Source organism: Sebastes umbrosus, chromosome 9, assembly GCF_015220745.1.
Source record: "Sebastes umbrosus isolate fSebUmb1 chromosome 9, fSebUmb1.pri, whole genome shotgun sequence".
In the NCBI taxonomy this organism is placed as follows: domain Eukaryota; kingdom Metazoa; phylum Chordata; class Actinopteri; order Perciformes; family Sebastidae; genus Sebastes; species Sebastes umbrosus.
Window position 1 is genome coordinate 22,660,421 of NC_051277.1, and position 27,224 is coordinate 22,687,644.

At 43.7% G+C, this 27,224-nt stretch overlaps 1 protein-coding gene across 3 annotated transcripts; it reads right to left on the reverse strand.

The window, feature by feature from the left end:
- Positions 1-2,108: 2,108 nt before the first annotated feature.
- Positions 2,109-27,224, reverse strand: n4bp3 (NEDD4 binding protein 3). 3 transcript variants are annotated; one of them, XM_037780963.1, is made up of 10 exons: positions 26,966-27,224; positions 7,460-7,731; positions 7,207-7,378; positions 6,324-6,533; positions 5,868-5,989; positions 5,524-5,719; positions 5,340-5,432; positions 4,991-5,242; positions 4,542-4,800; positions 2,109-4,064 (listed from the first exon to the last, which is right to left on the reverse strand). In XM_037780963.1, the coding sequence occupies exons 2-10, from the start codon at positions 7,696-7,698 to the stop codon at positions 3,700-3,702; spliced, it is 1,908 nt and encodes a 635-aa protein (XP_037636891.1). In that variant the 5' UTR covers positions 7,699-7,731; positions 26,966-27,224; the 3' UTR covers positions 2,109-3,699. The 3 variants fall into 3 exon arrangements, with proteins under 3 accessions (XP_037636891.1, XP_037636893.1, XP_037636892.1); XM_037780965.1 differs by lacking the exon at positions 26,966-27,224 and adding an exon at positions 19,894-20,074; XM_037780964.1 differs by lacking the exon at positions 26,966-27,224 and adding an exon at positions 19,491-19,827.

Sequence of the window (27,224 nt, forward strand, 5' to 3'; positions counted from 1 at the left end):
TGTGCTTTGTTTCTATTTTTCATCGCAACGACCGCCACAACGGCTCATGTAAAATAGTAAATTAAGCTGAACGTGCATATTTCAACACTACTGCGTAACTCTCAGAGCTATCCACTCAACAGTTCACACCCCGGTTGTGCCATCGCCTCACTCTGACCCGCATTGTGTATCCTATAAGCTTGCGAGCCGCGTGATTTGGAGATGTAAAAGTGGTGTGATGGTAGCCGTTATGGTCTGACTTGCAGTGACTTGTGATTCAGCTTTACTCGTCGTGGGTGGGGAAGTCCTCTGATCATTGTTGTTTAATATATACTTAGAGAAAATGCCTCTGCTGCGTAGCTTTTATTTGAGATGGAGTCATAAATAGAAAATCCATGCATTTCCTCAGGGCTCATTGTAACACTTCATACCACACACTGCAGTAAAAGATGTACATTTCTATAAGGAGTCTTGAACAAAGATGACACATACTTCACAGGTGGTGAGGCTGATAGTTTGGGTGTGTATATTATTCAGCTGATGATGTGTAAGCATACACTAGGGGGAAGAGTGTCACGAGGTCTAAGGCATTATGGTGTACAATACAGTATGTTTAGATGATCAATAGTGCAAGTTCCCGATGTCCTCTTGAAAACGGTGATGTCATCTCACAGTCCAGTGAGGCCAATTTGTTCAGCAAGCACCGCACCAGCATAGTTCACACTGACGATGCAACATTACACTCAGTTTAAAGAGTTTAAGATAAAACACTTTATCTTGGTTTCATTTGGAAATGGGTTAAAGAAGCACATGTTCTGTGTGGACTTTCACTGAATTTTCCGCCTCCTGTTTTTCTTTCCTTTGGTTGACAATCATTCATTGCTTCTTCGAGTGTTCCCTTCAGATAGACTGCTATAGCGCTCCGTACTTCTTCTGTCGTATTAATTTTGTTGAATGTTTGCATTTCCTGCTTTTGTGTGTTATGCAACTTTTATTGTAAATATTTATCCTCTAACATGTTTCATATACTTGCATCTGAAATTAAAAATAAAAAATTTATACTCCAAGTCGGTTTTGGAGGCGTGTAATGGCATTTGGTGGTGGCCTGCTCCGACTATAACTCACTTTTTTTAATAGGTTTTTACAGCTGCTTGGCCCTCCTTTATCACCACTTGGTGGCGCTATTGCTGTATTATCCATACTCTAAACTAAATAGCCTTGAAGTCTTTAAGATCTCAAGCTAGAGGTTTTAATTTGAATGAGTTTCACAGTTTTTTTCCCCAAGATGAATTCCTGTTTAATAATCAGATAAACAGCACTGATGGCATTCAGCACTGCAGCCCTCCTACAGACTGATAACATGCGAGGTAAGAATCCTTTCTCATCCCACTTCAATAAACCAGTCCTGAGCTGTGGTGGTTATATTAAGCCCCAGTTTATATAATGTTTTAAATGCCAGGCTAAGGGCCTTGTGAGTCAGCCACAGCACATAGCTATTTAGATTATGACCTTTTTTTTTTTTTATAAAAAAATAAACCTGCGTTATGGACTTCCATCTCTCACTTTTCACACTCCTCTACATGCATAGCCATAAACATAACACGTGGATTTTAAAAAAGGAGTCAAGTGTTAAGCTTTCATCCCTGCCAAGATATCCTTGGCACTCTGTTCTGGTTTGATGGTTTCCATAGAAGTGTTGTATTTTCTTGAGCAAACAGGGATCCTCCTGTGTTTCCATGTGGGTTGACCTTCCACCTCGCTGCTGTCTGTACTGCAGGAGATGGTATGTGAGGGCTGGCTGGGGGCAGAGCAGGGGCAGGGAGGGCCTCAGGGAGAGGCTGAGATAAGGATTCAAGGCTCAACCTCTAAAAGCCACATTAGTCCCAAAAGCCTCCAGCGCTCTGTTGTTCGTTCAACCATAAAGCTCCTGTCCTTGGGTTTTATTGGCACGCTCTGTGGAGATTTTAAGCCCCTCCAGAGCAGGCAGGCGTCTGGGCCCTCGGGTGAATGCCATCAGTTACACCGCTAACATTTTTGACAAAGTGATTTCTGGTGAGTTTAATTCAGACAACGGTAGACAGAAAAGCCCATCGTAAAGCCTTGATTTACACCAGAAAATGCCAACTAAATGGCTTTTACACCACCTCATAAATGTTTATTATGAATCCAAAACAAACATATATATATTTTTTACTGTACAGTTTTAATTCCAGTAAATAGACAGGAGTCACAGTATGTTGGAAGGTCAGTTGAGAGCTGGCGTTTGAATGTTCATATATTAATAATAAACAATACAAGACTTCACCCATGTCATGCATTTACTTATTATTGGCTGGGTATGTGCACCAATAAGCAGGGCAGTTATGTTCAGCATCCTAATATCGCTTTCAACGCAATCAAAAGATGTGGAAATATGCCCATTTAAGACATCAGTGTGCTTGAAATACCATGACAAAAGGCAAAATCAAAATGACATTATGTACAAAATATATAGATCTCACCTAACCTGACAGACTGAGAAGTCCAACATTTCCAGTTTCTTAAGTATGGTACACAGTTTTCTTGATAGCATTAGTACCTTGGCACCAGAACGCTTTAATCCCCGATACTTAACCCAGAGATGCAGCTCTACTCACAGAACCCAGGTGAACCCTGAATCCACAGAACCTTCTGCACAGACAGAACAGGTGCTGAGATGTTACCGGGCCACACTAAATCCCTTTGAATCCTTTGGTCACTGTCAAGACTATACAGCAGTCCAAACTGAAAGGTAACTACCAAATGAACACAAAATATATCAGTAAGGATATCAATTAGCTCATTTACAGGTTTATAATTGGACAGACGTCTGAAGCAGGACAGTCTGGGCGTTTGGCTGTATTTTTACAGAGCTGACACGACTCTTCTGCCAAGGACAGACGAGGCACAGACAGTATTTCTGTGCAGCATTAGTGTGTTCTGGAGGAGGTTATTTGTCCAGTCTTTGCAGGATCAGGGCATTAAAGGATCAACAGGGTTGCATGGGCAGAGAATGGCAAACGGACAGGAAGCTATGGAAGCCAATTTTCTCCAGGAGAAGAAAAAAAGTAGATGAAAAGTTATGCATGATACAAATAAAAAAATACTCAAAGTCAAAATGATGAGATAATAAGTCAAACTTTTGAGATAGTATTATCTCAGTCTTAACTTAATGTTGCAAATTGTTCACGTAGTATCTGATAATTTTTACATAGTAGATCAAAATCTTGACATAGGCCATGTTTCTACAGTAGCCCAGAACCGACAAACGAAACACTGGCGTTTTTACGTTACCTGAAGGCCACCGTAGTTTTCTGACACGCTTGAAAAGCGAGGGGTGAGCAGAGGAGTATTACGTTGGTTGCAATCTGCAACCTCACCACTAGATGCCACTAAATCCTACACACTGCTCCTTTAAGAAATTTGTTTAATAAAGCATTTTGACTTGGTAATTCAAAATGTAAATTATGTACTCATAACTACTAACTTGGTATCTTTAAGAATTCTGACTTGGATTAAAACTTAGTTCTTACAATTTTTTCTTACTAAGTAAAAAAATATCTCATAATTCTGACTTACTATCTGGTCATTTCAATTTTGTAAGTCTTTTTTTTTTTCCTTCTCTGGCAGACATAGGCTTCCGTAGAACCAAACTTGAAGGAGAAAACAGTTTGCATTGCAAATACCGGTCAAGTCTCACATTTAAATCTCAGACGATTCAATTCTCTCTATCCATGGCAAACCAGAGGAAGGTCTGTCGTCTTGTTTTTCACTCGCTCTCTCACTCCTCAGCTCTGGCACTTCTCTTTCCAGTGTCCCATTTCTGCTCCCTCCTCCTCGCTCTCCGCCCGCCCTCAGCTGGTGCACTTCCCTCTCCAGCACTTCATTGCGGTGGTACATCTCTAAGTAGCTGGCCTGCAGCTCCTTCTGGTAGCGGATGACCTTGTCCTTCTCTGTCTGCCATGTCCGCCTCTCCTCCTCGAAAGCCGTGGCCTGGGCCTCGCTCTGGCGTCGCTCCAGCAGGAGCTCTGCGCGCAGACGCTCCTCCGTGGGGCCCCCGCAGCCTCCTGCAGGCAAGAGGTTCACATGGCTTCAACTACGGTCCAGCAGAGCCGTAGGGGAAATATAATGAAAGACACCGGCTGCTTTTAAAAGTGCAGAGAACTCTGCTCCTGACCTGGTTAGTGAAATAACCTGATTTTGGGGCCAAGCATGTAAACATCATAACTCAAACTAACCCAGACAAGCTCCATCTGTTTTGATAAGAAACACAGTGCGGATGCCTCACTTGCTGTGATATTAAACAGACATCTTTGGCATATAATTATCTTGTCTCTTTTTCTTTTTCCATGCATGTCAGCTTGGCATGTGCAGGCTTACGTAGGTTTGAAATAGTTTATGTAAAGTCCTTTGTAACTTGCTTTTGGTTAAGTGCTGTGTCAACAATGACTAGTCAATTATGACTAAAGTAAGGTGTATTCCTTTTAACCATTTAAGTGCCAGTGACGGATGTGTACACACAAGTAAGAGACAGATGAATCTACCTGTAGCCCCGGCTGGAGGACTCTCTTCAGCTCCTTTTCCATCCTCGTGTGCAGTCTGAGAGGAGCATCTGCGACGCTGTGTCCCCTGCAGGACGAGCTTCAGTGCGTCTATCTGGCCCTCCCTGTTGCGCATATCTGTGCAGGTCTCCCTGAGCTGCGTCTTCAGCTGGAAGATATCACTCAGCTTCTGGGTCACCTCCGCCTGGGAGTCCCTCAGCTGCTGCTTCAACAGGGAGATCTCTCCTGACTTCTGGCAAACCTGTGAGTAATGGGAAAATAAGAGGTAGGAGCAGGAGAAACATACATTTTACTGACTCTATAAACCAGGTTATGATCATTTTAACATGACAAACAAGGAAGGAATTCAGTTATGTCCACTGTCCCCCTGTAATTACTACTTTCTAAGTGCTTCTCCATGCCGTAAAGTTGTCGTCCTCCCAAGGCCGTACCTCCCACTGCGTCTCCTCCAGAGTGGGACTGGTTCGCTTCACCATGACTCCAGCCTCCTGGCTCCTTTCCTTATTCAGGTTGTCGAGCTCCTCTTGCAGTCGGCTCTTCTCCTGCTGGGCCTTGAACAGCTGCAACTGCAGGCTGCGCTGGGAGCGCTGGGCATGCTGGGAAACCTGACGCAGCTTGATGGCATACAGGTGTTTCAGCTCATCCACCTCCTTCTCCCACAGACGCTGTTTCCCTTCAAACACCTGCATGCGGCGAGCAGATGGGGGTCAAAAACTTAAAAAAAAAAAAGAGGCAGATGGATTTATAGATTGATGGCGAAGAACAGACAATGAGATTCACCTGAGCGATGGCGCCCTCGCTCTCATCCAGGTTTCTTTTCATCTGTTTCAGCTCATGCTCTTTCTCCACCAGGCGCTCCTCAAGATCCCGGACCTGGAAAGGACAAGATGAGTGATTTACCGGTCTGTAAATCATTCTGACCTGCTCATCCTCCCAGCCATCCATCTATCTGTGCAGTACTCACCACCTCCTCTACAGACAGGGAGAGTGTCCATTCATAAGGAGGTGGAGCCTCCCCTCCATATGGAGCCAGACGGCTAAGAGTCGCCATGCTCCGACACGCCATCTCTCCTATAGCCACGCCCCCTGCTCCTGCAGCCTTCTGGCCCAGAGAGGTGCGGTCCAGGGAGCCGATGGTGTTGATGTGGCCCATAGACGCACTGTATGTAAAAAAAAGAAACCCCCTAAGGCCGTTAAAATCTCTTCCATTATCACCACCCACACAGTCATTAAGTATAAAAAAATCAATTATAGCAACACTTCTTTTGAATATAAAGTAGAGCTGAGAAAAATGACGCTGCGGCAGACCTGATGTGAGACAGGTGTGGGCGGAAGGGAGGCCGGTACGGTGGCAGGCTGTTCATGGAGTTATGGCCTGAGTCTGACAGGTTATCATCCTCCTGGCTCATCCCACGCACCGAGGAGAGGGCCTACACAGGCATAATTATACAGTTATTTCATCACTGTAGCATTCATGGGTTGAGAAAAGATGAATTTTAGTCCCAAATAATGGCTGAGAAATCGTGAGAAGTTAATTATTTTGCTTCTGTAATCAATGAACAAAGACCTAAATCACTTGTTCCTTCGCCCATGGCTCAACTTCCCATAGATTTCATAGATTTTAAATTGAAATCTAAGAAAACGTTTTTGAGATATTCTGATAAGTAAACAACCAGATTAATGGACAAGCCACCTCCTTGGCAGAGGCAATAACTGGGCATGGACTCATGGATTCATGGGAACTAGATCGAGGCTTAAAGTTACCTTGTTACCACTGGATGTCGGTGCTCCGTGACGGGAGGGTGAGGAAGAGGAGGAAGAGGTGGAGACAGCTTTGGGGACATGGGCGTAGGCTTTGTGCAGCCCGTTGGAGAGGCCGTGGTCCACATCCTCCGACTTGTAAGAGGGATAGAGGTTTTGCATGGAGCTGAAATTTTTGGGGGTGACGGGCTTGAAGGCGGACCTTAAACGAGCCTGGAGAGGAAGAACCAAGAGACTTTTAGAGGATGCAAAAATAGTAGAGAGTAGCAGTGAAGGCTAAAGGGGAGAGAGAGACCTTACTCACAGCAAAGGGTGCTGGGCTACGGAACAATAAATCACAATATTTCTATTAAATCAATGCTGTCCCACTCTCTGTGTTCTTAGAGTTGATCAATTCAAGCAAAAAAAAGGTGAGATTTGATTGCTGCAATAAATTCAGCAACACAGCAAGTGGCAGATTCTCCATCTGTGCTGGTGAGCTGGAGGAGATTTAAAGTGGTTTTATGCTGGTAACATGCTAGGGGGGTGTTGCACCACGCTGCCAGAGATGTATAAATGTGATACTGATCAATTTAGCACCGCCTCAGCAGCCAGTATATCATTTATAAAAAGGACACAATGGGAAATCCTTCAGCTGCATCTGTGCTTGAATCCTTGAATGAGACTCGGTCCACCTCATACCTACTGCTTTAGAGGATACTTTAAAATATTTTTTTTTTTAAATGTAATACTTTCAAGATTTCCCTGATTCTTTCTTCTAACTTATCTATCTTAATCTTATAGTAATAGACTTTAATCATCTTATCCACATGACGCTTAACAAAATGATGTTTCTTTGATAACATTTAACGTAGACCTTTGCAGTGGTTTAAACAACAATCTTCACCTTTTCGTACTTGCCCCCACTTGGCAGTGAGTTCTTTGTCAGATCTACTTCGGTGCCGTCTTTATTGTAGACCTTGGCGTATAAGTTGTCCTCCTCACAGCCGCTGGCAGAGCTGAGGCCGGGGATAACGTCCTTCTTACCGTCACTGCTCGCGCTTGCTTTTAGCTCTTTTCTGTTTGGAAGCACAGTAGGGGTCAAGTCCTGTCACGTTTTATATAGTACCTTCCACCTGCTTCTTTATAGCGGCACTCACCTGGTGATGTTGAGGTAGTTGAGTAGCTCTCTTTGGGTGAAGCCTTTTTTCAGGAGGCCGTTGGTCTGTTTGGGTCTCACCTGCGGTACTGCTCGGCTGCCTTTAGTCGGAGACACGTCTGGCCTCTCCACCAAGCTGCCGACACTTCCCATGCCGCAGCGGGACGAGAGGGGCAACGGGTTGCGGTAGTTTTTGTTGGGGCCACGGGTCAGAGGAAGAGTCTGGACTGAGGTTGCCATTGGTTACAGGGCTCTGTGGGGGCGTAAGGTGCTCTGTAAAAAAGAGAAAAAGGAAGGTGAAGTAGGTAGACCGGTTTATAAGACTAACTTGTGAGTCTAGCATGCTTTATCCTCTAGGGACTATGAATCTGTGTACACAATTTCATTGCAATCCATCCAATAGTTGTTGAGCTATTTTAGTCTTGGAAAAAAGAAGCTGTGTGTCTTTCCTCCCGTACTGAAATAAACTCCACCTCCTGCACCTTTACTACCCTGGCTGGGTGGATGTTGATCTCTGGAGGACGAGCCTGGGCTGACAGACGTTTCATCAGCTGTGTTTCTCTGTACGGACAGCTGTCTCAGAGCACAGCTACAACAACTCGGCTTCCCACAACGTCACAGCACAGCACAAAACAAACACGCACAAACTGACCTCCATAAAAAACCCTATTATAGGAAAACAATGAATGTGAAATGATGTCTTTACAAAGAGGACAGACCAATTTGACAGTGTGTATTTTGTGATGGAGTTGTTACAGCATCCGTCTTGCCTCTCAGAAGCTCATGTTATCCTTTACCAACAGGCAAATCAAAGGTAGGGCAGCATGTCACATCACAACCCTGCTACGCAACTCTGATCCAACTAGGTTACTACGGCAGGGCTCTTTGGTAACTATACACATTAAGGACAATAAATCGCGTGCTGCGGCAGCTTATTTTGTTTGTAAATTTCGTGTCTCTCATGTAAATCATGTGTATCCAAATATACCGTGTAAGCATGGCCTGAATACATTTCCCACAGATATGATGGCTGTCTCTGTGTGAGAATACAGTAAGTTCCCTGTCAGTCACCGCAGCAGCAACACTTAACAGAGAAAAGAAACAATGCGATGACTAACATTTTCTCTCGACTTTGACAAAACTGAACCAGTTGCCAAGTTACCCCAACACCTACCTAAAGAGACACTATTGTTTCGTCAATTTGAGCCTCTTCAGCTCTACGCACGGAGCAAATCTTCCCTCAGCATCGTCTGTCAAATCACCCACATATCCCCTCCCTTCCCTGTTTTCAGACAACCTCATTAAGGCTCACTATTGATTTCACCTCTCTGACCCTCTCTCTTCCCGTGCATAAACACCCCCCAGCAGCCGTAAAACATGCTGTAGACCATAAAACGCGCTGGTGCAGTCTCTCTGACTATAAACAGCGCCCGAGGGAGGCAAATTCTCCTTTTGTGCTCAGCTGGCTTATAGAACAGGTAGAGTTTAAAAGGGCAATATCGCACATTATGCGTGTTTTAGCCCATTATCTACCAATCTTGAATACTTAAAGTTACTGCTAACCATTTTTTAAAACCACACCACAAATCTTAAGATTAGTTTCCTAAATTTAGTTTCCTAAAATTCCTAAATATTCATTTGAATTAATTATATTATATTATGAAAATTAAAGGTTGTATTGATAACATCTTTATGTAGGCGAATATTTTTAAAATAATAATACATTCACAGAGAGTTTTGAAAGGTGCTAAATAAAAGTATGGCTTTTCCTGAATAAAATTATTATGATTGTGAATTAATCATTTTAAAAACGGGTCCAAAATGAATGTTGTGTTTATCTCTGTGGAAGATATCTGACGTTTGGTTCCCACTTCTAACAAGACTTGTGAGCCAATAGTAAAACAACATTGGTAGCACATGTAATCTCTGGGTCGTCAGTTAGTGTGGAAAAAATGAATAAACGGCTGAGATTGACGGTAAGTGTCTGGCAACGACTTGTTGTGAAGTAAATGCAAAGAAATAGGAGGTGGACAAAACAACATCTAGTGGCTGAATGTTATCAGTAACACCTTTACGATTTCAGAAACAGAACATCAAAAAGAACATATCATTGATCTGTCGTAATGCATTTTCTTCCTTCGTGCATTCAAAGACACCTTTGAGATATGGCTGCCAAAAAAACACTGTGCTGTGAAGGCATGTTGTGACAAGATCCAACCTGAGAGATAACCAGTATGTAAATAAGAATGCTGTTTTTTCTTGCATTAGAAAGGGTGATGATTGACAGGTGACTCTTTATGCCTCATATATTAGAGTGTTCTTAAACGCACCAACAAGCTGAGCTTTCAAACCTGTTCCTACTGGCTCCTGCATATCTATAAAAGCAATAGAGTGGTGCAGGGATGACGTATTTTTGTAGGCCAACACAGAAGTCAGCATCGCTCTGGTTCCCTCCACAAAAAGCCAGTGGGATTTTTCTATTGGGATTTGTATTATTGAAGAAAGTGGCAAACACCCGTTTATGATACTTGTTACACGTATTGTTCAAGATAATCTTCACAAATGAGCACCAATTTTATGATTTTTAAAGTGTGTGAATGCAATCGCCAGAAGTAAAAAGCTAACGTCATAGGCTATGAACAAACTACACCGCAGTCGCGTGACTTCACGTCACCACCACTAAGCTAAAGGCGGAGAAGTGTTCGGCGTGATGATGTTTTGTAGTCTCATTTAGCCACTTGTTAGCAACCGCCTTTTTAAAGATACGTAAAAGCTTCAAAATTCACTAATGGGATAATTACTGACGTATTTTATGTCGTAGAACAAAACGCTAAAATCTTGGAAGATTGTGTTAACCACAGACCTTATTTCAGCCATCTCACTAAAAACCCATTCAAAAAACCCATTGACTTCCAGACGAGGGAACCGGAAGTGCTAAAATGCTGACTCATTTCCAGGATTTAGGCAAGGCTTACTGAAAGGGGCTGGGACCCGGTCTTGAGTTATGGGGTATGACACATGGTCGTGCGTTGCTATTGGCTCAATTTCGGCGAGTGCAGACCAGATTTTACTGCGCATGTGTTGTACTCCAAAAATATGATGCGACATCTCCTCTTTTCACCCTCCTTGGTTTTAGGACTCATTCCTGCAGCACTCTATAGCATAAAAATAAACAAAAAATGGTCAGTCAGTACACATGACACACATGCTACCTTCCTCTCTCTTGCTGTCACACAGAAATATACTATGCATGAGCACAGTGACACTCGGGGATCTCCTCCTGCTTCTAATACAATCCACATTCATCAAGTACTTTGCTCTGCTGGCCTCGACAGTTATAACAATTATGCAAATGGTTAAAATAGGCAGAGAGAGAGCTGTGCAACGGCAGCTCCAGCAGCCCACTCCACTCCACTCAGGGCTCTCAGCCAGTCCGACATCAAAGCAGCCCAAGCTGCTCATGTTTATATTCATGAGGTACGATTTCCCCCCAATGTAAAACTTTCCACTAAAGCATCCGGCTCCTAATAAGCCAATGTAATGCAGGCTGAACTGAGGAAAGAAAACCTGATAATCAATGATGGTAAATATAACAAATATAATGTGACAACTTCTCTGGTGCCGTCCGACAAAGGAAGTGGTTCTGTGTCGGAGTGAGACATGATGGATATGAGTCAGTGCAGGTCACGCTGAGTGTGTTATGTGTCTGACACCATATGAATAAATCATGAGCACGCCAAACCTCCTGTAATGGTCACTGGTCAAGGTCTGACACAGTATTTTTAGGTAGGGTATTTTACTCTATTTGTGTCTTGTACCTGCCAGAGACATGAGAGGCCAATCGATGCTTGATGGGAAGCTGTGGCCGAGGTGAGGCGAAGCAATTCCTTTTGGGTACATAGGAGGGTAAAAATCCTTTTAGGCAGCAACCACAAATCTCACAGGACTGAAGAAATCTTGCATCCAGTTGTTTTCCGTAATTGCCTCCTGGTTTATGAGCCCCGAGTAAACCAGAAGACACAGCGAGATTTACAGCCCGGCCCCGACTAACCATAGGGCCCTGAAATGCAACACACATCCTTAAATCACACACGCACGCACACACGCACACACACACACACACACACACGGATCAAAGCAGTTTCCTTCCTACCGGCCTTGAACAGTTATGGTCTAATTGAAAAGTGCTCTGTTCTTGATTTATGCTTCGTTCAAAGCAGCGCCGAGCTTTTTCAAAAAGCTGCTAACTTTGATCAAACACAAAAATGTTTAACATCAGCGTATCAAAGTGTTGTGCGGATTAGCAGGTGAGCCTCTCGATCCCTCTGATGCTGCACACTTTTACCTGCATCTGCACGTTAGCTCTAAAGTAAAATGAGTACATGAATGAAACACATTTACTGACTATATATCAGGTCAGCACACGTTGTAGCTGAGCATCAGTATAATTACCTCGTGGGACTGCACCGTTTATCTTGAAAACAGGCAAAGGATGATACTGAATAGAGCAATTCCCAAACTGAAAGAAGTATAAAATCACATTGTTTTTTGTCAATACTGTACCCTCCTTGAGATATAGAGCAGTGCATACCAAAAGAGGAAAGATGTGTTGAGAGGTGTGAGACTCTAAAGGCTTTCACAGTGGAGGTTTTGGCTCGGGTTTTCTCAGGGTGACATCCTAACTCATCTAGAAAACCATACAACTGCCACTTTACTATAATCACAAAGAAAACAAAACACGCAGCCTTCAAGAGGAGGGGTTTTCAAGGACGCTCTCTCTCCTAAAATATTGTAATCAGGTGTCCTGCGGGGAAAACAAAGCTTTCAATGAAACGCTCAAGTGTGAAGAGGGGACATTTCAAACCCTCCGAGACACAAAGGTCAGCACTGGGACTGAGGAGAGAAGGAGCCAAATTCCAAAGATGCTTTACAGCAACACAAGTTCGGGCTCGTCAGTTGTTGATGCACCAAAAAAAACCTCACTCACTCCCACGGACGCTCACTCACATTTAAGTGTGTGTGCGCGGGTCACTCAACACAGCCCCCAAAATAAAGCATACGCACGGCTCCCAGCTCCAGACCTGGTGCCCTCCTCCCTCGGCGCTCTCTCTATCCTCATCCACCATCAAAGTTTGTTTACGTTTGTGGGGTAACTTTGCAGGTTACATCTCAAACTCCCACACAGCGCACACTGTTACATTATATAAGCCTTATCAAAGCTGTGCTTGCTAGTTTTCACAGCTGTTGTGTAAAACACTATAGTGCGATTACCAAATCAGCCACTGGCCTTATTTAGTCTATTCTACAGAGAACTGCAGTATTATATTTAACTCCTACTCTGCCGTGACTGGATTCAACGGTGGGTTGTTGCCGTGTCAGAGAGACGTTTGACATATCATGCTAAGAAAGATGCTTCTGCCACGTTTAAGTTAGCGTGGGTTTTCTCCAGGTTCTCCGGCTTCCTCCCACAGTCCAAAGACATGCAGGTTAATTGTTGACTCTAAATTACCTGTAGGTGTGAATGTGAGTGTGAATGGTTGTCTGTCTCTATGTGTCAGCCCTGTGATAGTCTGGCCACCTGTCAAGGGTGTACCCCGCCTTCGCCCAATGTCAGTTGGGATCGGCTCCATCCCCCTGCGACCCCGAAAGGGATAAGCGGTTACAGATAATGGATGGATATTAGCAGAAAAGGAATATAATATTCATATCACATAAACACTTGAAACTAAGAATCGTTGTGTTTTTGTTAGCTCACAGAATCCGCCATGTTTCTACAGTAGCCTAGAGCGGACAAACCAAACACTGGCTCTAGAGAGAGCCTTTGTGTTTTCACGTTACCTGAAGGCCACCGTACTGCAGTAATGTGAGCCGCAGAGTGCAACACCTTAGTGCCGCAAGCCGATGTCTTCCGTTGCTCCTAAAGTAGTGTTATTATGATAAGGATGGTCTCGGAGCAAGGCGAACGGCGTTACCACGGTTTTGCACTCGACGGCTCACTTTACCACAGTCTTGGAAAGGGAGGAGTGAGCGGAGGGGTACTCAGTTGGTTGCAATCTGCAACCACACCACTAGATGTCGCCAAATGATACACACTGTACCTTTAACAGTCAAAACAGGCTAATTATGCACATTGCATGCACAAAGACACCACAGGAGCGACTTCTTCTCACCAAACATGTTGCCAAAATCAAACAAGTAAACACAACTTTCCCCACAAAGGCCAATCAGTGCAACTTTTCAACATGTTGGACAAAAAACAAGGATCTCATCAATTGCTCCAAATAATAATGGATATTCCTGTTTCTGCCACTGAGAGCACAAAACTAAATTCATGTTAATTCAAGTGTGACTTATATCTGATATCGTGGAGTTTCAACAGTCTAAATCTGTCAGCACCAGCAGGGAGAGCTGTGCCGGAGGCTGACTAGGAAGGAAGGAACCATCCTACATGTGAAGCAAAGGAGCGCTCCACTCTCCGATTGGGTATTACACGCTAGCGTGTAATGAGTGAGTGTGAGAGTGTCTCTGGCTGTGGGGCATGACAACAGACGAGTGCTCGGCAGCAGCCTCTAATTGTTAGCAGGTTATTCATTAAGGATGGGAGACAATCAGACAGCAGACAGACCTCGTTCCTCTCCACAGACCCTGAAGGCCTTTGAGGGGAGCCAAGACGCTGAAAATCAGAAATGATCTTTCTTCTGTGCGTCTGAAGGCAGCTTGTGTGTCGTGTCAAACATCACATAAAATCTGACAAGCGACACACAGACATGGAAATCTGGTCAAAATTCTCGAGCTAAACTGCCTCGAGGTGATTCCTGTCTTCTGTTTTCTGAATGAGCCTCACGTAAAAGGTCGACTTTCATTTCACGACACTTGAGATGATGAGCAGTCTCTCTGTGAAACATGGGACATAAATCACTGCGGTTAGACGTGGCGGTGCTAAAGCTGAAGGCCCAGTGTTCAGCCTCACACTCTCTCCATTGATGAGCAGCACTCGAGTCTTTACAGAGGTCAGCAGGTCATATTTGGTCATGGGCGTAGATACAGGGCGCTATTGAGCACACGGACAGTTAAGAGCGAACACAGACGTTTTATTCTACGAGTTCTGACAGCGGAGAACCGCCACGTTTTAGGGAACACTGGAGCAGCTTGTAAAAAATACTATACTATTGTATACACCCAGAACTCAACTGAACTGCACTAATGTGTTTTTTTTAAGCAATATTTTACTATTTTTACTTATTTTACTAATATAATAAGAAACACAGTTGCTAAACAACTTTCCATACAACAACACACTATCACTGTAGTGCAAAAAAGAGAAGTAAATAGACTTGAAGTGTAAAAATATGCTGTGGGTCGCAGTTACGATTTACGAGTGAAACGTGAGGCGTAGACAGCTGGATTGATTAAGATACTGTTCTCAGCCAATACTGACAGTTGCCCACATTTTGCTCTATGTATACGTATGCTATTTGCTATATGATGAATAACAGTAATCAAGTTTTGGAACAATTTTTTCATGGTTTTGGCATTTTAAACACGGTCTTGTGATTTAGGAGCACATCCCCAACCCCTGAGTTTCATGTTGCACATTTTCATTGTGCCACGGTCTCTATTTCACCTCAATTTTGTAGACAAATCTTGAAGCTTATCCTTAAATATGACTGAAATGTGTAAGTAGTCTGTCCAGAACATTTTAAAATATATTGGACCAGTTGAAAAATAAATCCTTCCTCACCAAATACAGCCATCCATCTCATGATTGTGTCTTAATATCTATATTAAAACAACATTTAAGTGGTTTACCAGATTTGAGCTGGCTCCCTCCCCAAATGGCTCTCCGTGCTGAGTAGATAGATGAAAATAAATGCTATCAAAACTCTCATTAATTATTTCCACAGCAGCCTCCATTATTGCTGACCCAGAAGAGAAAATCTTTAAAACTGAAAACTTGGGACAAATTGGGAAACAGTGGCTTCCTTAGAGGATTTGCAGAACACCATTTTATGATCTCTACAACTGTGTTTAGAAGTCTCAGCGTCCTGATCAAGACTGGCTGGCTTTGACCTGGACTCACTCCAGCTGTCAAGACTTCCTCTGAGGCGGTCCAGCTGAGGTGGGTTTCCTCACTTTGCATCTATTAGCCTATTGATGGCGGTCTGCACAGCGCGCCTCGGCCTTTACTGCCTCTGCTGACTTTACGGTATTGTATTTCTGCACAGAATTCAATTACTGGCTCTGACTACAGTAGCAGGGTTGGGGTTATCTGGGGTGACTGGTTGAACTGGTGTTTCATGGAACCTCATTGATCTGGATATGACTGATGTCAGTGTGAGGAGATGGCACCCGAGGGAGTGTGTTCACATAGCTACCTCTTACCTCCAAATGTATTATTAGTGTTATTTATTGGGAAATGTATTCAACAACAACCTTGTTCTGGTTCTCTTCCAACAGTACAACGAGTCTGTTTAGATAAAATATTAAAGAGTTTTCCATTTGAAAAAAGGATTGATTGCATAACTAGCTTTGTTTAGATGAATGCCTGTGTTGAACCCTCAGTGAGGTTACAAATCCAACCTCTATGGGTGTGTGTGATAAAGAGAGATTAGTACTAGCAGCATAAGGATAAGTAGCTGACCTCAGTGTTGTTTTAAGTGACATCCACTTGCCCTTTACTCATCCCACACAGACACACCCCAAAAACACACACACACACACGTACGCACAAATACTACTAATCTAACAATCACCCCGAGTGGTAAAAGCAACATGCTAGCCAGATACATCTGATACTAGAGGTAAATCTGATAAAGGCAAATATTTCAAAGCAGACTGCGTTCCTTCACTAAAATAGACTTTCTAATTTTATATGTATCCAGCAGCAACTGTATGTCTCACACCTTCCATCTGTTCCACCATCACAAGAAATAGTGAGTCCTGCATTAGTAATCTGGGAGTTGAACTGGTGGAAATAATCTCAGAACGAATCGAACAATTGCCTGTTAGCTAAACCCCCCTTAGTTATTGTTGTAACACCTGTCAATCTTTCTTTTCTCATAGGCTACATGATAGCACGTAATGTAGTTGACAATAGGCCCTTTTCACAGCAGTCATTTTGATATGTCATTGCAGGGTAAACACAGGTGTAATTGATAAATGAATAATGGTCCTGTTCTATTTACAGTCACAGTTATTCCATTGAGTCAGCATGCACAATACCCGGGTCTTAGCACGCCTTAATGGAACAGGATCATAATTATTGTTATTAATTGCACCTGTGTTTACCCTGCAATGACCTGTCACTATGGCTGCTGGGAAAAATGGCAGGTTTACCAAACCCTGTAAAAACTACAAGTCCTTGATGTCAGACAGACAAAAGCAGCAGTCAATTTTGCAGACTAACTGTCGCTGGATTTTATCAGCTCTAGCTGGCTAACTAATGCAGAAAACACACCAAGCAGCGGCGAAGTGGGGCTCGCCGCAATAATTACATTTTTCTGCAACCAGGAGGCTGACTTCTGTTTCAAAACACCGTCTGACTGATTTATTATCCAGCGTTAACGTAACACGAGAAAAGGTTTTGTAGTGCTGTCCCAGGTAACGATGGCTGGGGTTGCTGACAAAGCTCGTAATGTTACTTTTAGGGAGCTCTCTGAAAGATCAAATCCTTTAGAAAAAGAGAATTACTCTATGTCCTAGGTCCCAGAGACAAACAATATGAAGACAAATAAGGATTGAAAAACAGTAATGTCCTGTTTGGGACATTCAGTATATTTGACGCTGTTCTGATCTTGGAAGCATGACAGATTTCGGCACCATGTTATATCGCACTTATGATTTTGGCACTATGTTCAGGTATGAAATATACAGTGTTTGGCATGATGAGAGTGCTATAATTCAAAATGTTTTATGTGTTTTGAGAATACCACAGTGCTGAGCTGAAAATCCCTCAATCATTTTCCCATATCATCTATTTGTCCGATTCCACCAGCCATATCCGAGACATCACACTGGTTAAACACACCGATTTCTAGTCTTGCCCTGATGTCATCAGCGAGGTCAACAACAGAAATATTTCCTCACTAACTTCATTGGAATTTGTGAGAAAGCAAACAAAGAGTGGCATGCAATTTATTTCACCTTATCCTGAATCCAGTTCAAGTTCTCTGTTTGGTTTCTGTTCACTTTGTTAACAAGCAAAGCCTGTACAATGTTTGCCAGCTGCCGCTATCAGCAGAGTGTGTTCAGCACGGAGCACAAGTTCAGAGTGAAGAATGTAAAGGGAGAGAGCGATGTGAGGAAACAAACTCACATTCCTTACATTTCTCGCTAGGTAATTATTAATGTGCCATACAGCACTGATATGGGTGAATAGGACCGAGGCCTGGTTCTCTGCTGCAGGCCCTGAAGTGTTAAAAAAACAAAAATGTCTGTTATCCAAAGAACCTTCGTTCCCATGAGAGCTAAGTTGGTAATATCAGACATTTAATGACTGATAATTCTACCAAATAATCAGAGCGGGGGAGCCATAGAGAATTAAATTGAGCTGATAAAGACAAAAGCACGAGAGCTAGCTTCTTATTAAATTCATTAGAGCGAGGAGGATGGGGAGGGCGTGAGCAGAGACTCTCTTTCTCTTCTCTCTCTGTGGCTTCTTTGTTTCCTGGAGCGGTTCATGTAGGAGTCACCGTTCTGTGATTACACAGATAGAAATCGAGTGGTTCTCACATCGACCCACACCTGAACCAATTCCACTTAACAGCTGCAGCGAACGTGCGTGCATCCATCCACACACCCTCGACGTTAGACCACACACTCAGCGCAGGGTATCGCGTGGACTGCAGATGGAAACATTGATTGGGATTCAGAGGGAAAACACAGATATGGGTTGACCCACAGTAAGGCTGCTTTGAATGTTAATGCTTTCCAATTTATTAAGCCTATAAGCTGCATAGATAAAAAGCTTTACTGATCACATCCCAGCAAACTTTCTCTTTGATCTCATCGGCACTGTAACACCAGAGGAAGAGCTTTGCGTGGCAGGCTGCGTGTCAGGTAGTAAACACTGATGCTGACGCACGCTGATGCCGAGTCACAGGATCAGCACTTTTTCCTCTTGTCGAGTTTCACTGTAAATAAAGTGTTTGTTGTTTGTAAGCACGGTGGGAACTACCTAAAATCAGCTTTGTTCAGCCGACACGGGTCACAAGTTACTTTACTGTTAACAATGACCGCAAAGCAACAAGAAACAACCTCAACATGAGGAGAATTTCACCTTGTGCTGCTGGGACTTTTTGCCTCAAGCTGTACAATTCGATAATAACAATACAAGTCAGTCCAATGAAATCTTGTTAGCCGGCTGGGTGCCACATTGAGCCATGAATAGTCCCCAGGGGGAATTCCAGGGACACAAATAGACCATCAGACAGACAATCATCCAAAAAACACACCGAAAAAAAGAACGTAATGGAAAGAGGTTTTAATGGAGAAATCAAGGTGCACAGCTCAGCGGAGCAGATAATCCTATATATTGTTCTTTGGGCACCATGTGGCTCCCTTTTGGGACTTTCAATAATTAACAGTTAATTAACATATTTGTTGTGTGCTGGTGGAAGTGAACGGGGAGGCTGAGGCTGCTGCACAGCGTGACGTCATTCGCCCGGGAGAAAAGATTTAGTTAAAAAGTTAATTCCAATTCAACTCCACGGCAAACAAGCACGCCTCGTGGGACGAGTAATTAACAATCAGGCTGCTTTCCTCTTCTCTCTGCAGCTTGAGCTGCTCTTCTGACGACGCAGCCTTAAATCACAGCGAGTTCAGAGCATGGTGAACTCGCTGGCATGTAAATAAGTCCCAGCAGCGAGCTCAGGAATGTAAAAATATGCACACACAGGTTGACTTTGATCTGAAGCCCAGTATGATACAGTAGACTGTGGAGTTCAGGTACATTCAGTATCACAAGACTGACTTCTCTAAGCAAATAAAAAGCCAAATAACAGAGATAAAAGAAAAGGGAACAGAGTATTTACCTGTCTGTTTGTCCACCTGAAACTTCACTTCTCTGCTCCTGATCCCATGCTCACTCTGTTTCTCTCTCTTTCGGTCTCATGCCCGCTCTACTGATTATCACTCCACATGACTTCCTGTTTCTCAGTCTGTGGTGGCAGTTGGGAGGCGTGGACGGGAGGGAGCTGCCTGGTCCTAACCGCTGACCTGCAGGCCACGACAAGATGACTTTGTAGCGATCTAAATAGAAGACTAAGCTGATCTTAAGCAGTGCGTGAGGATGGTGTCAATACAGGTTTACCGGTGTTTTATAAAGGAAACTGTAAGAAATCACCAAGTCAACATCTGCAGCAGCTAAATGTCAGTTTCGACTCCCCTGAGAGAACCTGGTACCTTCCTGCTCACCCTCCTCTTCCCCGTCCTCACCTGCTCATCTCTTTGTGAGATCTCTTTCCGCCCTCTCCTCTCAGGGGCCGGTGTGGTTGGACTAGTTCTCCCAGTTTCACAAACAAAAGCCCCGCATGTGAACCAAGCTTCGAGGCGGTCAGTCCAGAGCCTGCATTGACATACGAGAGCCAGCTTCACCGGACAAATACCAACAACACAATGTGTCTTGTTTGCTCACAGATAATAAGACAATAATGAGGGATCAGAGACAGACAAGCAGGAACAACAGAGAATGAGGGATGATGAGGGTAGGAAAAAATAAGAGGGAAAAATAAGAGGGCGCAGATGAGGAATGGAAAATGAGAGCATGCGGGGGCCGTCTCAGCGTGGACCGTCTGGACAATAGTCTGAGTGTAAGTCCCCCCTTCCTGAGGCTGGTTACTGGACAAGTTCTGCAACATATCAAGTTACATAACTCAAACTGGAGACGCTTGCATCTCAGGGGAGGGAGAAAAGAGAGGACATTGTTCTCGGCTCCTTAACCAGGAGAGAGCGACTCCTTTCTTCGCCGTGCGATGTAGGGCGCAGAGCTGAGGGGATTGAAGGAGGTATCTGGACTTTCTTAAAGCTGGCACCGATAGGTGGGCACACAGGAATCCCAGCTAATAAAGCAACCTTGCCAACCAGAGATGCACAATGTAGCGATTGGCACGTTGTTAAAGGCATTCCTGAGCAAGAATGTGATGTATTATGGTGCCCCTTTGGCCTGCAGAGTGCAATTTGAGGGAAAATCAGAAGAAAAATGAAAGGAGGGGATAACACCATCAAAGCTGGGCAGCCCAGTCTAACACTCGAGCAGGTGCCCCTGTCATTACCTCTGGGCCTCACTATCCAGTCTCAGATTCCACAGATTCTCAGTTGTAAGTCGAAGAGCTGCAACGAGAAAGCCTGGAACCTGGAGGAGTGGTGAAGGTGTGTGAGTGGATGGAAAAATGTCAGCAGCAGGAGGGAGGACAGGACAAACAGAGAATAGGAATGTGGAGGTCCATAGATGGGAATGCGAGGCAGAAAGGGACGAGACAGGGCTCGTTTACAGATACTGTACCTGTCTGTCCAGTCAACTAGACAACGAGACAACAACCCAAGCTAGACTCATTTCCTCTGCTTAAGCTCTTCTGGACAATAACGGTACAGGAAGCAGCTATATGGGAGGCACGCTGGATGTCTGGCTCTTGAGAAATAACATCATCCTCCTGTGTCCAACACCCACCTGAGCAACACGACATTTTGAGACGAGGTCAGTAAGGATTTAGAAGAAGATAGCAGGAGTATCTTATGTCACGGAGACATATTTCACATTAATTTGATAAAAGTTCCATTTTTAAAGTTATAGTTGACATTTTGGGAAAGTTAGATGAGAACACTGATGGAGTTAGGGTGTCATGTCTGTATGGTGAATCTAAAGCGAGAACCAGCATACGTTTAGCTTAGCTTAGCACAAAGACTGGAAACTGGGGGAAACAGCTAGCCTGGCTCTAGTCTGTATGCAACAAAATCCACCTAACAGCACCTCTGAAGCTCACTAATTACCATGCTTGTTTCATTTGTATCAAAACCAAAGTTAAAGACGACAGTTTGTCACCTTCGGACACAGCCAGGCTACCGGTTTCCCCCTGTTTCCAGTCTTTGTGCTAAGCTAAGCTAATTAGCTACTGGCTGTATATATCCATACTCACTGAACACATACAAGTGATATATCAATCTTCTCATCTAAATCTCAGCAAGAAAATGGATAAGTGTATTTTTCCAAAATGTCAAACTATTTCTTTAAAAAACAAACAAGACAGGTTAAAGTGCAGTGTACAGAGTCTAAACCAATGTTCCACTTTATTACCTGTGTGACCTGAACTGATTAAGACATGTGTAGGTCACGGCAACTAAATGTAACCTTTAAATCCACCGTATTGATTTCCTGTAAAAGAACAGGATGTGACAGCAAACTGAAATGCTGTTTGAGAGAACGCAGCCGCGGCCGCTTCGACGACTGCTACTCGCACACGCAGATATAAATAAACAACAATGCCCACTAGCAGAGGAGGGCTTCAACTCGTGGCCTTTTGTTCTCCAACGCTACAACTCTTCAGACTAAATAAAAGAGACAAGGGCCAAGTACTCTGCATGCACATAATTCATCCCAACACACACACACACACAGGGTAACCATTGCTGCTGATATCTATCGCAGGCAGGTGAGTGCATGCGCTCCTCGCTGGGAGATAAGCCCGATCAATAAAAACACGAGGGAACGATAAGGCTGGGCTGACTCACAGGGAAAAGAGGCCACATTCGTTAACAAGACAATAGTCCCAGAATGAGATGCTGCCAGAGTTAGCGGCTATTTCCGTGTGCCCTCTGAGTGGTTGACATTTTGAGACAAAGGTCACAGTATGAGGTCTGTCCAGCCTCCTACACTCTCAGACCTCTCCCCTCTGAAGGTCAGGGGGTCCCGCTTGTCCCATGAGGGTAAATCTATTGTTCAGCAGTCTGGTGGCCGGGCAGCCAACCACGCAGTGCAGTAATAACTCAGGAAATGCTGGACACAGTAGACTTTGCTACCATTAAATATGATTTATGGCAGCAGAAGAGATTTTGATTGATAGAAATAAGCATGTGGGCAACTTAGCTATAGCAGCTCATTATGCCAAATCCACCCATGCATACTCACACTTACACTTATACATCATCAGTCTGTGATGTTCCGTGCTTTCCACAAGTGTTGTGTTGTGAAAAGTTATCAAAAGTTGTTTGTTTTCTGGCAGATAATGTGGCTTCTTCTAAGCTTCATCGAAAAATGGCAAAAAGGCAAAGGCATGGCTACACAATCACAATGGGCATCTAATTTATGTAGTAGACAGCAGGTATGATGGTTGCAGAAAGTGGACAGAGGCTTTATATTTAAAGCTTCTGATCTGTCCTCATTGGATTAGATAAGGAATGTAGGGCTGGGCGATATGGAGAAAATCAATTATAACAATATTTTTGACCAAATACCTTGATATCGATATTGCAAAATGTATTTATATATACATTAAACATCCCAGTTTTTTACTTAAGAAAACTCCCACCTTTGCTTAGATGCCTGCACGTTATCACATCTGTGATGTTTGCATTCCAGGTGTTATTCTGTGATCATAGTACTTTAGTAGACTTGGCTTTCCTGACATAACCTGCCTTATCTAATGCATCTTAAGACAATGACCCCCATAGAACTTGACAATATCTATTTGACCTTCAGGTATTAAAAATACACCACTTTTGCTTCTGTATTTATAAATAGAATTTTCATTTTTTGCTAAACATGTTAGTTGTTGTAGAGCTGACGATATCTGCTGGGTGATAATTCTCTGTGAGTTCATCACTACAAGCAACTCCAACTTAGCAGTTGTTAATATAAAATATTCATTCAAGTGCAGTTTTAAGGTGTCTCAAGAGGGAATGGCAGGAATGGCAACATACAAAGATCAATCTCCAGCTATAAGGAAACACCTGTCACTTGGGGATAATGATTAACTTGGGTGTGTTCTCTCTATACTGGCTCTTGGAAAATAACTCAATTGAAGCCTGTGAGCCCTGCAACTTGACCCAGCTGGATTTGTAGAAAACAAATCAATGTTTTACTGAGGCTCACATCGTAAACATTGATGTTTGTGTGGACTGGTTAGTTCATTAAGCACCTGATCATCTAGGGTAGAACTATATAGGAACTATACAGTGTATGTTCAGGCAGTTACAGTGCTTACAGAGACGAACACTTTCTTTTGACATTAATGTCATGGAAACTATTACCATTTACTGTGATAGCTTTGAGCTAAAACAGCCTTATATCCAACTGTGGCAGAATGAAGGCAGGTGGCCCCGCACGCCTGGCCAAGCCCCACAGTGATTTTCTTAACCCGGCCAGGCTTTAATCGCAGCGACAGACGGCCCAGAGAGCGGATCAGACCAGCCACTGGCAGAGGGGATGACCGAGGAGTGAAAGCTCTGAGTGTAAGAGCATGACACTTTCTCCTCAGAGCGATCAGGCACGGCCTTGTCTATAAAGAGTCTGTGAGATGAGTGCGGACAGGAGGGAGAGAATAGGCTAATAGGATGAGCCAAAGATTAGGACCAAGCAGTGAGAAAATGAGGAGAAAGGGGAGGAAACAGAGTTGAGGAGGGGAGACAGACTGAACTCAGTGCACAGAAGAAGAAAGGCTGATTAGTGTTTGATTAGCTGGCTGGCCTGAGGGGAAATCTCTCCCAACACAGTGCCATTATGACAGAGCTCTCCTCGCTACACCATCTGCTAGACTGTAGTATGCATGACTGACCCGCCGTGCACTTACACGCTACACAATGAGAAAAAAAGGCCTGACAGTGTTGACAAGTATTTAGTTGCAGCTTTATTCAAGCTTTACATCAGGACTAAGATCATACTGTGGGAATACGGAGGTGTGAAGTTTATTCAAACTCAGTGTGCTCGTTGAAGAGGAGTTTGTATCCTCCTCCTCTTTAGATTAGGCAACAAGAAGCAAATGGTCAGCAGACATCTAACCGATCAGCAGAATTAGTGTTTCATCAGCTGCCAGTGCTTTAAGGAGACACATGTATGCACACACACACACACACACACACACACAGGGGAGTGTCAACCCTCTGGGAGCTCAAACAGCTGAACTAAGACATCCCATCAGCTGTCTGACTGATTCTGCTGAGAGAAGAAGCAGCAAAAATCTTCAAATGAGCTTTTAGCCAATGGATGGGCTTTGCAATGTTGACAAAATCAAGCATCATGATACTTTTGATTGAGTATCCCAATGTTGATAATGTGGCAAAAATCAGTGACACCTCTTTGAAAAGATAAAAAACTATTTCGATTTTTCCCTTAATGTCTCTAAAATTCACATCATAAGTTATCCGAGCTTAAAGTGAATTACTTATTTAAAGTGACAGACAGCCAAAAACTCCAAAAGTATTCATTCTTTAAAGGAACAGCGTGTAACAATAAGGGGGGTCTATTGGCAGAAATGGAGTATAATATTAATAAGTATGTTTTCTTTAGCATATAATCACCTGAAAATACGAATCTTTGAGTTTTGGTTACTTTAGAATGAGCCGTTTATATCTACATGGGTTTATATCTACAGGGAGCGGGTCCTCTTCACGGAGCCGCCGTGTTTCACCGCCATGTTTCACCGCCATGTTTCACCGCCATGTTGCAACAGCATGTTTCTCCAGTAGCCATGAGCGGGTTGGGCCGGAGTCGATAACGTTACTCGCCGTTCTCCCTCTCTTGCTTCACCACTCACTTCCCTCGTACACACACACACACTCTACGCACTGGCTCTGCTCCAAATCCCTACACTACTCTTACAACAACTGGCTCTAGAGAGGGCCATTCGTGTCGGCCCTCGCATAGTTCTCCATGCTTGACACAGGGGAGGGGCTTCAGTCGGTTGCAATCTCAACCTCACGGCTAGATACCGCCAGATCCTTCGCACTGTTCCTTCAAGTAAACCGAGACAAGCAACTGTAAACTTCACAGATGAGAAACTGTAATCAGCATATGTTGCTGTATTTGCTTGATAAATTACCTAAACAAGCAATTGATCATATCAAAATGATCCACAATTCTGTAGATCATCCACTGATCGAGTAATCGGCTACGCAGGTGATTCACTGTATTTTAATGCAGCCTTAAAGGGTCAGTTCACCCACATCACAGCAACAACCACATTTTGTCACATAACACTAGTGGTATCTAGCCATGTGGGTAGTTTTTGCTGTTGAGTCAAATGTCAGTTTCTTTAGCAGCAGCAATTCAATTCCACTAATCTCCATTTAATTGGGTTTGGGGCAGACTTTCCAGACACTAGTAACTCAAAGCTTCTGCACAGAAGAAATCTGCTAAAAGCTATCTGCGTGGATAGATACCACTGAGGTAAAAAGTGCATGTTTGTAATTTGGGTGAAGTGATCCTTTAAACTGCAATCTTGCGGACAGTCACACAACTCCAGCTGACAATGCACTATTTGATTTGTTTTGCAGTTGATGATAAAGGAGAGCTGATTGCAAAATCTCCACTCTCAGTCACCTCTGTGTCATAAAGAAGTGAGCCGGATGAGACGGAACAAGCATTTTTGTGCGGTGACTTTAACCCTAAACAATACTTAAGCTGTCTCCGTGACTGCCATGCAGTGATCAGTCATACACATTCACACCAGCAGTATATCACATCCTCAATCGCCTCTTTGAATTCTCCTATAATCTATTCCCAAATTACAGGAATGTTTACCACGCGGTCTCCAACAACAGCTCGCACATCTATTGTCTCCCTATTGTCAGAGCTGCTCCTTCACTTGCGTCATCACGACCACCACACTCAAAAGGACTCTTCCTTGCAACGCTCCATGAGTCCTCAGGTCAGAGGTCACCTGTGGCCTCTGGTCTCCGAGACAACAGCCTGGCAGTCCCCAAAACTGAGCCGGTGTCTCGCCCACCCCTCCACCCACCCACACACACACACACACACACACACACACACACACACACACACACACACTCAGGCTCTCACAGAAAACCGCTTTTGTCCCCAAAACTCCTGTGCATCAAAAGAGACCCCGGAGTGTGAGCTTCCACCCAAACATTAAACAGTCGTGCAGGCCAAACACTATTCAATACACTGCGGTGGAGACCACCATAGCTGCAAAGTGACAGGAAATAAATGGCAAAAAAAATCATTGTTCATCCATCAGTTTTCTTCTTTCTCACACACACACACATTAGCAGTTGCCAGGTCAACAGTGAAAACAAACTTGCAAGGATTAACCCTGATTATAAGGACTACAACTCTCTGATCCAGTTGAGAGCAGCACTGTGACATTACTTTAACAGGCTTTAATCTACAAGCAAATCCTCCAAGTGTATTTATGCAGGTCTATCTAGTCTGCAGAAAGTTTTTTGAACATGCCACCATCATGCACCACAACACACCATGCATTAATACTGAAACACAGATTGCTGCATGTGCAAAGGAGGATCACGAAAAAGATAAGAAGAATTTGGAGCTCACCATATTCTGCACGCAGGACATCTCTTGGACCAGCACCGGTACTCTGCTGCAGTTGTGTGTCTCTCGCTGGTTGTGTAATGAAACAAAACGGTGTTTACGTGGCTCTCTGCAGGGATATTTTCCAGGACAGACAGACAGACAGTGAGTGATCAGCCTGCTGCTGGCAGAGAGAGAGAGGAGTGCAGACTGGGACTGTTTCTTTTCCCTCTCGGAGGTTTGAACAGAGTGAGAGGAGACATGAGAGAGGCAGGCAAACATG

What these genes read in the sequence shown, in the direction of transcription:
- n4bp3 (XM_037780963.1), bottom strand. Translation starts at nt 7,698, where the DNA reads ATGGCAACCTCAGTCCAGACTCTTCCTCTGACCCGTGGCCCCAACAAA. An exon ending in GCGAGGGCGCCATCGCTCAG is followed by an intron (nt 5,243 to 5,339) that starts GTGAATCTCATT and finishes CGCCGCATGCAG; the next exon opens with GTGTTTGAAGGGAAACAGCG. An exon ending in TCCTCCAGCCGGGGCTACAG is followed by an intron (nt 4,065 to 4,541) that starts GTAGATTCATCT and finishes TCTTGCCTGCAG; the next exon opens with GAGGCTGCGGGGGCCCCACG.